Here is a 15909-nt window from a genome sequence, read left to right on the forward strand (position 1 = left end):
CAAATCCCAGGTTATTAAAAGAAAAAGACATATGGCGCTAATTTAACTGTTCCATTAAATCTGTAAAGAGAATAATCACTTTTTATTGTTTCTATAAAAATGATGCATGCTCATTTATAAAAATTTCACATAATACAGAGAGAAAACAACAGATTGCCCCAAATCATTCTCTAAATATAATTAATGTTACTATTTAATGAACATTATCATATGTACTTAAATTAATAGGCACAGATAAAAGGATGGATATATAGATTGATAAAAAACTAAAATGAGAAAAAGAATGAAATATTTTTATAACATTAGGGTCATTCTAAATATTGTATCTTTAATTGCAAACAGTAAGTTTAATTTTACTTGAATTTGTCAGAAGTGAAAGAAAATGAAATTGAAGAAATTACTGAACTTCAAATTAAATGTTGCTCCACAAGAAGTTTTAAGTTCTCTAAAATATATAGGACTTTAAGAAAAAAGATTATAAACAAACATTAGAATTTAGCTGCCAGTTTTCAAATGTGTTTCTAGTTTACAAATGACCAGTTGTGTTTCCCTTTTATGAGTGATCAACTGACTCTTCTAACAAAGTTAAGATCAGTACACTTATGTTTACTCCCATCTCCCAAATTTTAAGTCATTTTGTATTATCTTTTTACACTGTCAAGATATATAGCATTCACATTCTTTTATACCTAAATTCATATAATTATATATTATTAAACATTGTACATAGACTTACATAATTATATATTATTAAATATTGTGATTTTAAAAAATTTTTAACATTTATTCACTTTTGAGCGACAGACAGAGCAGTGAGTGGGGTGGGGGCAGAGAAAGAGGGAGACACAGAATCTGAAGCTGTCAGCACAGAGCCCGAAACAGGGCTTGAACTCACAAACCGTGAGATCATGACCTGAGCTGAAGTTGGATGCCCAACTGACTGAGCCACCCAGGCGCCCCTAAATATTGTGATTTTAAATAGAGGGGACATTTACTTTACCATAATTTCTTCATTCCTGAGATCTTTATATTGTGCTATCTCTTGGTTATTTTTTGATCATCCAGTACGTTTTTGAAAAGATGCAGCTTGATGTGTTTTACCAGAGTTCTTGTGTGCTTGAGAATGTCTCTCTGTGGCCTGTGCACTTGAAAGACACTTTGGTTAGGCATAAACTCTTTGGGTCATGTTGACTTTTCCCTTAGCACATTTCATTTTGCATTGTCCCTTACTCTCTATACTACATGCTAATCTGTGTTTTCATTGTGTTCATTCTACGTTTGTTTCTTCTACTGGGGCTTTCATTCTAATAAGCGTTTTTTGCTTTTTCCCCATTCTTTGTGGAGTGCTTCTGGCCCACTTTTTTTTTTTCTTTTTCTCTTTTTTTTAGTAGGTTGTGGGTAGGGAGAGGTAGATAGTGAGGGTGTGGTGGTACTGATTTTTCAATCAACTTTTTTTTTTTTTTTGGCTTGTCAGTTTTTGCTGAAAGCTGGACATGGTGTATTGGATGAAAGGAATTGAGGTAGATAGGCCTTCGGTGTGAGGTTTTATGTTCATTGGCTAGAATCCAGGCTGTGCTTGCTGTTTGCTGTAGCTGTGGTATCAGAGGCTACCGTTTTCCCAGGTGCCCTTGTTTTGGTCTTCCTGGTCTTTGGGTTTGGCTAAAGACTTCTTCAGTAGAGCCTGGGGCTTGTAGCTCTTTCCACTGTAATCAGGAGGCCTCTTGATGTGGTGGTGAGGTGTGGCCAGAGGGAAGGAGAAAAGCCTGCATTGGCCTTTGATCAGGTGTCCTCTTTTAGTGAGCCTGCTGTGGGGCATTTTACTTTCCCCAGGTTTGGTTATCACAAAGTGCTTAGATTCTGGTACAAGTTTCCCTTGAGGGCAGGCCATGTTAAGGACAACAGAGAGCTTTGGGTGTATTTCAGAATGATTACTTTTTTCTCTCCTGCTGGAAAGTAGCAGATTTTTCTCCCATCTCAGGATGAGAACCCGGCTAGACTCCTGGGGATAAAACTAACAGAAGTGTGCAGACCCCACATGTACCCAGGGTTTTTAACTCAAATACTAGTCTGTACTGAGCCTCCAGTAATTCACCAGTTACAGTTTATTTATTTTTTAAAGTTTATTTATTGAAAGAGAGAGAGAGAGAGAGAGAGAGAGAGAGAGGGAATGAACAAACGGGGGAGGGCAGAGAGAAAGGGAGAGAGAGAATCTCAAGCAGGCTCTGCACTATCAGCTCAGAGGCCTGTGTGGGGCTTGATCTCACGAACCGTGAGATCATGACCAGAGCCCAAATCGAGAGTTGGAGGCTTAACCCACTGAGCCAGCCAGTGCCCCTCACCAATTACAGTTTAAATTGTTGCTGCCTCTCCTGGATCCAGCTACAGGCTTCCGCACCCAATAGGATATGGTTCTCAGTCTCTTCCTGCTTGTCTCTCTAGTTTGGGGACATTAGTTTGCCCCATGACCTCAGCTCTCTGATGGATCTACGAAGAGCTGTTGATTTTTAGTCTTTTCAGCTTTTTTCTTGTTTTGAGGGCAAGGGTGATGGCTTCCAAGCTTCTCAACGTGTCAGATCACAAGCCAGAAGTCCTATTTGAATAGTTTTAGATTTATACCTCCCCTGTTATTAACAACTTACACTACTATAGTACATGTGCCACAAGTAGTGAACTAATATTGATCCATTATTACTGTTTACATTTTTGAGATTTTCTTAGTTTTTACTTAATATCCCATTTCTGTTCCAGGATCCCATCCAGGAATCTGTCTTACATTTTATTGTGACACTTTTTTATACTTACCTAATTTTGATGACCTTGACAGTATTGAGGAATGCTGGTCAGGTATTTTACAGAATGTTCCCTGTTGGGATTTGTGTGATGCTTTTCTTGTGATTAGAGATGTGGGTTTGGGGAGGAGAGAACTACAGAGGTAAAAGTGCCATTATGATCATGTCAGATGAAAGAGACAAACACTGTCCGTGGGGCTTATCACTGTTGATACTGATGTATATCACCTGGCTGAGGTTTCTCCCAGTTTCTCCCCCGGAATGTTACATGGCTTCCCCCTTTTCTACACTTACTCTTTGGAAGGAAGTCCCTGTGCACAGCACACATTTTAGTCATGGAGAGGTATGTTCCACGTCCTTCAGGGTGAGATAGCCACAGGTTATTTGGAAATCTTGTGCGTGGAGGGCTTGTCTTTCCTTTCCCGTGTCTGTCTTTATTCAGTTGTTTGCTTGTCCGGTCATATTTTGGCTATAAGCCAATACTAGTTTTTTTGTTTTGTTTTTTTAAATTTTGTTTTCAGATTATTTCATCTTTGGCCTTTAGGAACTCTTTCAGTTAATGCTTGTGCTCCTTTGTAACACTCCATCTTTGTGCTTTGAAGTTTCTGGGCACTTCCTTTTGGGCACTATGAGATGCTTCAGGCTTAGCTTACATCTTCCCTGTCCCAGTCCTTGAGTCAGCCATTTCTCTCAGAGCTGGCTCGCTTTTCCACCCCTCTCCCCTCGCGGTCTCTTCCTTCAACCTGTGTACTTCTTCAGCTCTTCTTTTGAGATGATTTTTTTGGTTCCTGCAAGACCATGAGTAACTTCTTTCCTTTTTTTTTTTTTAAAGTTTCTTTCTTTTAAGAGAGAGAAAGACAGCATTTGCAAGTGGGGTGGGGGGGAGGGCAAAGAGAGAGGGAGAGAGAGAATCCCAAGCAGGCTCCGCACTGTCAGCATGGAGCCCGACATGGGGCTCGATCTCACAACCGTGCGGTCATGTCCCGAGCCAAAGTCAAGAGTCAGATGGGCGCCCAGCTGACTGAGCCCCCCAGGTGGCCCATGAGTGACTCTGTGTCTGAACCCCTCTGGCTGTCTCTGGCCCGTTCTTCATGTGGTGGTGGTTCTTTATCTGCCTTTGCTTACATGTCCCTCATCCTCCTTCTCACCCCTACTCATTTAGTCATCGTACCAATCTGGGTTCCTCCTAATGGCATCTCATCTTTCAGTGCAGCAGACTAATGGCTGGGGGAACAGCAGCGTATCCCGGGGCGAGGGGAGGACAGATACTGGCGATGATGAAGGCAGCAACCTACTACGTGCCTGACCTTCTGCCTGGGATTTTTCTGAATCTCTTTCCACCGGTTTTGTCTTTGTGACACATACTGTCTTCCTTTCTGGTGTTCGTGAGGGCTGTGAGATCGCTGTGGGGTACACGCTTGGCCTCAGACCTTTCCTCTCCTTAGTAGTGTGAGCTTCCCCAGGTCCTTCCCCACCCCCACAGCCCTTACCCGCCTTCCTCTCGCGGCGGCTGTCCCCTGCCTTTTCCTCGTCCCCAGATTTAGCCCTTTAATCACAGTGTAGTGGGCTGCCCGAGAGTTTGCATGCCTGCCTTGGTGGGCAGCTCATGATGCCAGCAGTCTGGGGGCGAGGTGAGGGCGGCCCCGGCAGCTCCCCGTCTCCCCACTCCCCACAAGCTTTCCCTGGGTGCTGCCCAGGCTGCAGGGCAGAGCCCTGCCACTTTCCTAGTTTGGAGACACAGTGTTTCCTTTTCATCTCTTCTCTTGTTTTTCGTGCTTTTGAAGGGGAACAAATAAAGCTCCGCCAAAATAAATATAATTATTTTAATGGAGGCAGTATTTTTTTTTTTTTTTTTTTTTTTTTTTTACCTTCAACCAGAACTGTTCCCTCACATCTTATCGTTTGTAGAAAGGTTATTTTCTGGTAGAATCATACTTTCCAACACGAGACACCCTCTCCATGAGAGTTATAAGGGGGAAATCATGGCCCTTGTTCTTTATGAAGATGAAATGAAAGTGTAAGGAAAGTCATTTTTTCCCTCATTACTGAATCTCAGTATGTTGATAATTTGTATATGAATCACATTTATCTGAGTCACTCTCGAATTTAGTTACTGTAAGGAATATAGAACTTAAGGAACTATGATTTTTAGAAATGTAGGACACTATATTTCCTTTATCACAGGTTACAAAGGCAATCAAAGAGGACATTGTCCCCCGCCTACAGATTGCCATTCACTGTTCCTGACAGTGTCTCTCATGGAAATCAAATCTAGACCATCTGCTAGATTAAAAAATAAGTCGATAAAAATGAAAATTTGTGAATATAAAGAACTTGAAAAGAGATAAAAACGTCCAGCAAATATAATTTATCTTATTTACAAATTTCTGTTTAACATGAGGAAACCAAGCAAGCAAACAGAAGATGTTGATGTACGTCAGACATGAGTGGAGAAATCAGGGACAGTTTGGAACCGCCCCCTTTCTAACCCTTTCTTGTGTTCTTGTTGGAAATGTTACTTTTCAGACAGCAACACTTTCGGCAAAATGGAAGAGTTTCTCTTTTTTGTTTGGTGTGTTTATGTGTGTTTGTTTTTTGTTTGTTTGTTTTGCCCATTTGTTCGTCTGTTTTGGATCTCCAGGCACTTTATTTAAACTGACCAGTGGCTTTGTTGATCTTGGTAAATTATCCTTTTTAAAAAATTTAAGTAATTCACAATCCAGACATGAAACCTATGGAGGATTGCTTCTGCTGTCTGTTTTAACAGAAACGAGGCAGTCACTTTGTTCTTGAAGAGAGAAAAAGTTCAGGTTTCTTCTCTGTTCTAGAGCTCTTCTTCTAAGGATTTTTATAATGTTACTGTTTTTTTTTTAAATATAATTTATTGTCAAATTGGTTTCCATACAACACCCAGTGCTCGTCCCAAGTGCCCTCCTCCATGCATAATATTAATGTTTTAAGAACGAAGCAGTAATTCCTGTCTCCTTCCCCTAGTGCAGGTAAAGACTGTGATGGACTCTTTTCCTTATGGAGGATGGGCTGATTCAGATGGCCGAGTGTGGCTCTATGTTCTGGGTCAACAGCTATTGGTTCCCAAATGGCTTCCTACATCACCTGGCCCCCATTCCCAACTCCTCGGCTGTTTCACTGTCATATACTTTTTAACATTAGATACTTCTAGTTTAGTATTATTTTTGAGTAAGAGAAATAGCCTTTGAAAGAATATCGGTTTGATATAGCCCACTGACAGTCCATCAAATGAGAATACTTACCCTTGGCAGGTAAAGCAGATGGAAATGTATCTTTGCCCTAGTGGTCGCTTAAAAATGTCAGTTTTACGCAGGGTTTAACCAGATGAAATTGCTGATATTCAACCATTTTTAACTTACAAAACTGGCAATTTCATCTCATTTAGCCTAAGAGCTTATTGATAGCAAGGCTTAAACACCAGTGTTAAGATTCTCTAAAAAGGAGAAATGAAGGTCATTTCCATTCTATCAGAAGGAAGAGAGTTGGAGAGCTGTTTCTGATGTAAATATAATTATTTTAATGGAGGCAGTATTTTTCTTTTATACTTTGTCTCACAGCCTTGCCTTTCTACTTTAATTTGCTCTGTGCCCCAGCCCCACCAAAAGCACATGGACCCACTAGTGTGCATTTCTATCATGATTCATACTGGAATTTCTGCCCCCATTCCTTCCTCTCTTCAGCTGTGTATAAGGATAGCCACCGTTATTCCCAGTTTTTATTGTGAGAGGAGTAAGCTGACAGGAACGGACTAATCTCATAGGACCAATCCCAGGATGGACTTCTGGGAGCCTGCCTCCCAACCCAGCCCCTTTCCTGTTACCCCCACTGCTGTTGCTCTCCCACATGTTCCCATTCCCTTGTTGGGTACCAGTCTTCATGGGGTTCTGTTCACAGCTCTTGGAACTGTTGGCCACTGCCTAGCAGCTATACATCACTCTTCTGGTTTAATACTCTTAAGAAGGGGTTACTTTTTTTCTTCTGAATCCTAGATTCCCAAGGACTTGAAAGGGGTTTTTCTGTACATTGCAGGCACCCTCTCAGCACTGTTGTGAAACACTCAGAGTCAGCGCTGATTCCTTGTCTCAACTCAGCCACACCATGACTGTTTAAGTCTAGAACTAACTGTGTTTCCTGGTCTCTGAAGTTAAGTGGTTGAATATTATAGTCCTCTGATTATATGCCCGAAAGTTGTTAACAGGTGTCCTTTTCTTCTTAAAAATCTGAACGACAGGATTACACATACTTTATACGTGCCTGTTTCACAGGGTGGTTATTAACAGCGCAAAATTTTATCCTCCCTCTCAGAATAGAGTATTGCTGTTGACAACGAGGACAGCTAAATGCTTGCTCCCCACCCGGTTCAGCTGCCTCAAGTCCTGTTAGTGCCCCATTTCTGATTGAGCACACAAACGTGACTATAAATTTCCCCTGACAGAAACCACATCACCTCATCAGCCATATGAGAAAATGATGAAACAACCAACTGTGACAGCATGCCTGCCAAGGTTTCAGCGTCAGTGCTGGGGGGAAACACGCTTGTACAAGATAAAATCGGGGCTAGATAAAGCCCAAAAGACAAGCTCTGGTGTACCTGTCTTCTCGAAACTGCAACAGCTGGGAAGTGTGTTTTTGCCAGCGAGGCCAAGGTTCCAGAAAACCCTTTGCTCCCTGAGGCCACATCACCAGTCCAGGGATGGAGAGAGGGTCTAAGAGGATGTGGCATGCTGCTTTTCTTGTAATGAGCAGATCTCTAGCAAATCGTAACAGTAGCTAAGGTCCATCTGTCATTATTTCACTACATCTTCACAGAAACCTGGGGAAGTTTAGGATCGTTGTCCGCTGCCTTTCCGCAGGGAATATTTAGGCAGAGAGAAACACAGCCAGCCAGCTAGATAGTGGTCAAGCCAAGATTCAGACTGGGTGTGCCTTACCTCAGTACCTAAGATCTTTCACTTTACCTTGAACTGATTTTAAAGCTCCGTGTCATCACCAAAATTGGAACGTGGTGAGAGTAGGAGGAGAAGAGGTGCTCCATGCCACCCACCCTAAGTTTTCTCTGCTTTGGTACAACGCTAGAGTGTGAAAGGAGTAAACATCTTCCCAACCTCAGTTAACTTTAAAAAAGGACATTAAGTCCTCAAAGATACCTTGATGAGAGTTAACAAGGAGAATTGCTATTCATAAGAAAACAGAAGATACCTTAGATACCTAATAAAAGATGACAAAAGAGTTGAGCAGACACTTCCCCACAATGACCAACCAGCTGATCAGTGAGCATGTGAAAGTGACACTCAACGTCATTAGTCGTTAGGAAAATGTAAACTTGAGCCACAGTAGAGATCACTGCCCACCCAGTGGAATTGCAAAGACAAACCAGAGATGGACCAGATATTGGCAAGGATCTGAAGCAACTGGATCTCTCAGTCCCTGCTCATGGGAGTGTCAGGTGGTTAAACCACTCCAGAAAACCATTCGGTAATTCCAACACAGCTGAACACTTTCATACCCTGTGACCCAGCATTTTTACTCCCAAGACTCTGACCAGCAGAAATCCCTGCATATGTTCATCAGAAGGCCTTTGGGAAAATGTTCATAGCAACACAATTCCCAATGGCCCCAAACTAGAAACTAACCAGTAGCCCAGTAACACAAGACTATTAAACAAATAAATGGTGGAATGTTCGCATAATGGAATACTGTGTAGCTACAAGAATGAGCAAACTATTGCTACACACAGCAAGGTGGATGGATCTCACAAACATGAGGTAGGGGAGTGAAGGCAGACACCAAGGAGTTCATAAACCTCAAAAATAGGCAACACTGAGCCTCACTGTTAGAAGTCAGTCAGGCTAGCGTCAGTCTTTGTGGAGGGCGGGAGAGCAGGGCTGCGAGGGGGTGCTTGGCGGGGCCTACGGTGCTGATCATGTTCTCTTTCTTGATCTGGGTAGTGGCTTCAGTGTGTTGAGATGTTGAAAATTTACCAAGTTCACTTATGTGCACTTTACATATATTCTTCTACTTTAATACTGAGCTTTTCAAGCACTAAATATATAGGCGCCGGTTCTTAATTTTTGACTGCCACTGTGGTAATAAAAATTTAAATCAACTAAGAGATTTACATGTGTATAAAACAGGGGTTTTGTGACACACTGTGACATATGTTTTGGAAGAAACGTTAATTTTTTTCTTGATAATCCTTCATCAGCCTCTCAGTTTGTCTGAACCCGACAAGGTGAGGAAGGCAGGAAATAGTGAATTTCACCAACATCAGCAATTATTGCTCCGCTTAGCATTCATTTGACCAGAGCAGCACTGGCTGGTCAGGTGCTCATCAGATTATGGAGTTCTTTCTTGCCTCACGGCCTATAATAAAACTTATCTTTTTATTACGATTTTAATACCTCCGAGAAGAGAAGCACAAAGAAAATAACCATGAAATCCCGAGACCTGGCTAAAAGCAAATCCTAAACCTTTATTCTCTAAAGAACAAGGAAAAGATTCAAAGAGAGGTCCTCCCTTCACACGGGAATTCTTCATTTGTAACCATAGCTATAAAAAGGCAATATGGAATGTTTAAGGAACCTGAACAATGGTCTCAGGATGTTTTACAGAATGTTCCAGTACTGTGCAAGGTAAGCTTTCATTCCTAGCACAAAAATAATTGAATTCTAGCGTGAGGAGGAGACTAAAAGAACAAACTTGCGTTTTAACAAGTAAAACTTGGGAAACACCCATCTGAGACAAAATATTGGGACTAAGACCTGTCCTTTCTCTGAGTTCCCATCATCTCTCCTCCTCATTTGACCATTGTGGAGTCCTACCCTGTCCATTCAAGGTCACACAGTAGATTAGTGACAGAGTAGGGGAGGACCTACCATCTTTAAATTTCCAACCTCTTCCTCTTTTCACCCCATGATAGAGACTGCAGATAATAGATAAATAAAAGCCAAAGGTCATAGGTATGATATTAATGCATCTCTTATAAAATATGTATTTCAGCTTGCTACCCTTGAGTTCCCTCCAAAGAAACTATTTGGAAACAAGGATGAACGAGTGATTGCTGAGAGGCGAAGTCACTTAGAGGTAACAGAATTAAGCTTTGCTTTCTCCGTATAGAAAATTTGCCATCTGATTGACCAGTGAGAATTGTTCCTGTTACAAACACTATGGCTCTTGTTCACGGATGTGAAGGTGTTGTTTCATTAACAGCGGAGGTGGCTGCGGAACATCGTAAAGTAACGACATCGGTTTACTTAAAATGTCCGTCCTTAACCCCCCTCTGGTGTAACAGAACGTTTTTCCGGCTTTGAAGGAGATCACATTTCTTCTAAGGGTTAGGAAGCAGGCTGTGGGTGAGAGCTAACGATTCACAGAGACAGATGGTCTGTAATACAGATTGAGGTACAAAAGCTTGCTGCAAGAAGCTTGAATTAATTAACTGAAGATAGATAGTATTGCATTATTGTTACTTTTTTGAGAGAGTTGGAAGCAAAAAGACACATACTTATTTTGGTCATGGTGAGGCTTTGTTTGACTTGTTTTAATTTATTCTTCTGAGCCAGCTACATATAGAACTTTGGCTCAGCACAGCTTGTTTTTCTGAGTGCCTCGCTGCCAATACACATTGTTGACTGCTTTATGTAGTTTGTATTCCTTTTCAAGATAGAGTTGTTTATTTGGTTGGAATCTAACACTGAGGCTGAATCTAGGTGCTAAGGCACGGTCATAGGTATCCTGGGTTGTATCTCCTGCCATTGTGCCGTTTTGCCTGGCTCGTGTCCCTTGCCACTGAGGCGGGCAGGATAAAATTACAAATAGCTGACTACAGTCTCATGTCAGCAAGCTTTCATGGGGCCTCTCAAATTCCTCTGTGCTACTTATTTAAGAGGAATAATAATAAGACCTGTTGCAAATGAAATCAAGTAAGAGAAGGCCCAAGAGAGCCCCTCCTGAATCATGAAGTGCTACATCAAAATTAGGTTCTATTCTCATTCCTGGTGACAGCCAGTTTGAAGTGACTGCCCGTGGGATCCACTTAATGCTAGTGAACCAAGGATTAGGGAAACATCCAGAGGCTGGAGGGTCCAGTGAGAGCAAAAGAAGGGGAGAAATGGGAAACTAAAATTAAAGATTAGGAGATTGTGGTCCATCAGGGGCAGCTTAGAGTTTTGAGATCCTCATATAGAATCGCTCTGAGGAAAGAAGGATTTTTCAGGGTGTAGCAATCCTTCCTGGCATTTGAGTTATACTGGAGGAATGATGCGTTTGAAGAGGTCCTGGGTCTATGAAGTCTGAACTTTGAATGAATCATGGTAGGTTTCTAAAAATCATCTATGAGTTGGAATGACCCTGATACCCAACTGAAGGACTTGCCTTCAAGGGAAAGGTCATGGTGGTGAGCCTGCTTGATCAAGTTCTCTTAAAGGTTTGCTTTGTATCATACAAAAAAATGTACAAATAATGATAGAACTGGTGATGGTTTATTTATTTTTTTACCTAACCTTTACCCCCTTCAGTTATCTAGACTTGTTTTTAATGGAAAGGTGGAGCATGATAGTGTATAAAAACAAGTTTATAAACCAACAGGAAATAGACTATTATCTTTCCTAGCTTCTCAGGGCTCCTGTTGAATTCACATGGCCCCCGGCTGTGCCACTACAGATTGGGCATCTTGTGTGTTGAGTATTTGTGAGCTCTGCCCTTGGTGACTCCTGTCTTTCCATTCCAGGTTTCAGGGTCAGAGCACAGCTCGGGGGCCTCTTTCATTCCTGGTATTTAGGTGGGCCCATCTTTGTTCTTTCTGTGCCTCCCACCCAATCACCTAGCCCTACTAAGCCATCAATTGTTAATGAACAGAATTCTGTATTGATGTCTCTACCTATACAAGGAGCCATTCCATTGCCTGTGACTGTTATTTACCTGTGGCTTTAGCCTTTAAAGAATGGATTCCATGCCTCGTAGAAATAGGCACATTTTAAATTAAATGCATTTTCCTCATGCTGATGGTTAAATCTTAGAGTATTATGTCCTTTTCAAGGAGCAAGGATAATTCAGTTTCACTTTAGTGGAAAATTAATCTGAGATTCTTGAGTTAATTTCCCACGACTATTGTATCTTTTTTTTTTTTTTAATCTAACATCAGAAGCCACCATTTGATTTACTGTATTTTCATGTGAAAATTAACATAATTACTTTCCCTGAGTTTCTGTTCGATTTAATTCAGTATACATTTACTTAATTCCTAATACATGCTGGAGACAGTGCTAGGTATTATATAGAATAATTTCTTTCCCTCTAACAGCATATATTTAAATTCCTATATGAAACTTTACCTAGAGATAAAACTAAATACATAAATACGTACAGAAAAATGGATTTCAGTAGACTACCTTTGTGCTAATACGCTCTATATACATAGTTTTGCTCAAACGAAATTATCTGACAATTTTTTAAAATCCAGAAACGCAACTTTATAAACCTCCTCACCCTAAGTAGGCTGTATAAAGCGGTGTTTTAAGCAGGCATTCATTGGGCTTTGATCTGCCTTTCTATTAAAATAGTTCCAAGATTTAGAACTTGTGTTTAAGTTTATAGGCAGAAAATATAAAATATTTTCATATTAAAGACATAGACACCACGCTGGTTCTTCCCAAGCTATGTAACCTGTTACAGTACTTATTTGTAAAAATGATGGGTAGTAACAGGAATTTCTAACCGTCATGAGATGTTTTGGAGGTTGAGTTTCTTACTTTGGAAAGAATGATACTAGCTGTGTATGTGGTGGTGGTGATGATGGCAGTGTGGGAGCCTGAGGGTTGTAGCCTGGTTATATTGCACCATAAAAGGTAGAAGTGAGTAAGAAGGCGATGATGGTCGATGGAGGGGTATAAATATGGCTTCCAGTGCTAGCTCTCGCTGATAAATTTGTATGTGGCCCACCCACACAAAGTTATTGGGTCAGCTCTAGTTTATACCTGGAGCCCCATTTTCCAGAATCTGGCCTGCTATTGCTTTGCATCTCAAGCTCGAAAGCTGCCCAGCACTTTTGCTCAAAAAGAGCCATAGAATCTTTGAAGGTTTGTAATGTGGTTTGTAACATTGCTTCCCTTGAGGCCCTGGAGGAACCAGCACAGTGTAGGTGTACGTGTCCTGGGCAGACCCTGCCATCAGGCAGTCAGAGGATTATGATGGCAACACTCCCCATGTGTGACATGCTTCCCAGGCTCATACATCCCTTTTTGTAACTTGGACAGCAGCCCAGGAGACATATGCTGGCAGGTAAGATAGTGGAGGTGACAGGAAACGAATACATCAGTCTCCGCCTGATGAATTATTTTGAGCAGAAAGGTTCTGTTTACTGTATTTGAAACCAGGTACCATTAATATTAGGCTGAACCATAAGAAACTGCCATTGTTGTAGGTCAAAGTGACAAAATATTGGCAGAATCCTCTGCTTTCACATAATACTACTGCTATCTTCCATTTACCTGGGCATTCCCTAAGTACCAGGCATAAACAAAATGCTCATATGTCATCTTCTCCCCCAGTTAGCTTGTGAGGTGAGCTCTGTTATCATCTCCATGTTGTAGGCAAGGAGATCTAGGAGGAGGAGGGGGACCAAGAAGGTCCTACCACCAGTCACTGACAAAGCCTCAGCTCACACTACAGCATCTTTCAGAGCAAGCCCCTGTCATAATAATCAGCATGCTCGAAGTTTGGAATGGAATGGAGTCGTCCTGTAAAGGAAATGTCTTTTCCTTTGAGGAAACATCATCTTCCAGCATTACACCGCAATGTTAACTAAGATCCATTGCCTCATTATTTATTCTTAAATACCTTTTTTTTTTCATTCAGCAAGTATTGAGCACCTACTCTGTGCCAAGCAGTGTTCTACAAAACTCTAGAGCAACACAGTGTTTCTCATCTCTTTTTTCCTCATCTCTTAATTGACCCTGACTATAGGAGTGACCGCTCATTATATTTTTGTGCAAGGAAAAATACTTATCATAATTGTTGATTTTTAAATATTCACTTCATGGCTCATCAAAGTTTCTGAATCTCAATTGGTTATGGCTTTATTTTTAAATTAAAAAACTTTTTTTTTATGTTTATTTTTGAGAGAGAGAGAGAGCGAGAGCACGCAAGCTGGGGAGGGGCCAAGAGAGAGGGAGACACAGAATCCAAAGGAGGCTCTAGGCTCTGAGCTGTCAGCACACAGAACCTGGTGTGGGGCTCAAACTCACAAACCACAAGATCGTGACCTGAGCCAAAGTTGGACCCTTAACCGACCGAGCACCCAGGCGCCCCATGACTTTGTTTATTTTTAAAGCATATGTCTACTGCTTTGTCAAATCATTACTATGCAGATTTATTTTCTATATGAATTGCCAAAGAGTATAAACTTAGAATATCTTCAGAGATTTTTGTGACTTTAAATATTTTATGCAAATATTATATGTAAAAAATACATAGTACGTTATTATATGTATATCCAAATGGCTATCAAATTGAGTTCTAGTAAGAAAAATGTGGTTGGCCTTAAACACGGCTCTAGGATATACTGCTTCTCAGGCTGCAGTAGTAAAGAACCACTTATTTATGCTCTGTCATTTATTAGTACTTTCGCAAAATGAATGAGCATTAATTACTAGAAACATGAAATGAAAAATGAAATAAAAAGGTCATATAAAATGCAAGCATAATTATTGAGCTTACTATATATAGATTCAATAGACATAAAAATACTGTTAAATTGCAATACAGGCGTCCAAAACACATACCACATTTTGAGTAGCACTATTCCATAATGTCCAGGAAACCTCCCCTCCACTTCTGTTAAGACTCCTGTCACTGTTTTGCTTGTACCAAGAGACAGGTTTATGTCCCAGACCTTCCCTGTTGTACTCTTTTCAGTTCCTTGGAGGCAGCAGAATTGCCATCTCATTTGATTCTTAGCCTCCCGTGATATTTTTCACATGCTTCACAAATCCATTGAATTATTCAATGAATATCAGAAAATCTGCCCCCATTACCCCCAAATTAATGAGTTTTGTGTTTTGTTTTTGTTGATTGGTGAGAGGTACGTTTTTGGTTACTAATTTCAGGCAACATCATCATCTTACTTGGAAACATTTCTGCTAATCATCTTAACAGTCTATCATTTCAAGGAGTAGTCTGTAATTAATGAAAGTACGTGAAATCCTCTAAAGCCATAAAGCTTTCAAGAATAATACAGCCACCTTTGGAAGTAAGAACCTGAGAGATTTCTAGGAAGTTTTCTTCAAAGTACTAAAGAGCATGCAGCAAGCCCAAGGCAACTTCTTTTTTTTCTTCCCCATTTTCATCTCATATTCTAGGGCCCTGTTAAGGATAAAAAGTGGTGTAGTTGCTAAGCATGTGGGCCCTGGGGCAGATTATCCTGGTCTTGAATCCCTGTGCCTCCCCTTTGGAGTTAATGTCACTGCTTCAGTTTCCTTCTCTGCAAAATAAGGATAAAGAACACCACCATCTTCCTAGAGTTGACCTTAGGGTTAAAGGGGGTCATGCATGTAGCACAGACTCTAGTACAGAGAAGAACATTCCAGACTGCTGGGCAGTCCAATGATGACAGTGAAGATGGGGGTAGTGGTGGTGGTAATGACAATGACAACAGTGATGGAGCCTTTGAGGCATGTTTAGATGTGCTTGAAGAGCCAGAGAAGGACAGAGAGCACCGCCCTTCAGCAGCCATAACGTGTAACAATATAAGTATCTCGGTTTGTCACATCTACTTGGAAAATCAATGTCTGAGGGCAAAGACGCTAACATTATGTAAGTATTCTTATTCATGGTGACACCTGGATATCAGGAATCTCTTGCTTTAATACCAGCCTTTCTTTCAGCCTGTAAAATTATACTCTGAAAACTAGAACTGGTTTTTGATGATTTAATCGTGGTCAAGCTGTTATTCATTGTGAAAGAGATAAGAGGCATAGGATCATTATGAAATGAGCACACCTCCTCCACATTTACTTGGCTTTTATTCACAGCTGGTTAGTTCTCTTTGCATGTTTCCTGGGTCATTGGCTGCAAGACTGCCCACTGTGGAGTC

General features: G+C 41.0%; 1 protein-coding gene across 3 annotated transcripts in view; it reads left to right on the plus strand.

Moving 5' to 3' along the window:
• KIF16B (kinesin family member 16B) overlaps nucleotides 1-15909 on the plus strand; it is a 289905-nt gene that overhangs the window by 246540 nt on the left and 27456 nt on the right. For all 3 annotated transcript variants that reach the window (XM_060611715.3, XM_060611717.3, XM_060611723.3), the window contains one exon: nucleotides 9819-9902. In XM_060611715.3, the coding sequence (XP_060467698.1) occupies nucleotides 9819-9902 (84 nt within the window). The remainder of the gene's footprint in view (nucleotides 1-9818; nucleotides 9903-15909) is intronic.

This window comes from Panthera onca, chromosome A3, assembly GCF_046562875.1.
Source record: "Panthera onca isolate mPanOnc1 chromosome A3, mPanOnc1 haplotype 2, whole genome shotgun sequence".
In the NCBI taxonomy this organism is placed as follows: Eukaryota; Metazoa; Chordata; class Mammalia; order Carnivora; family Felidae; genus Panthera; species Panthera onca.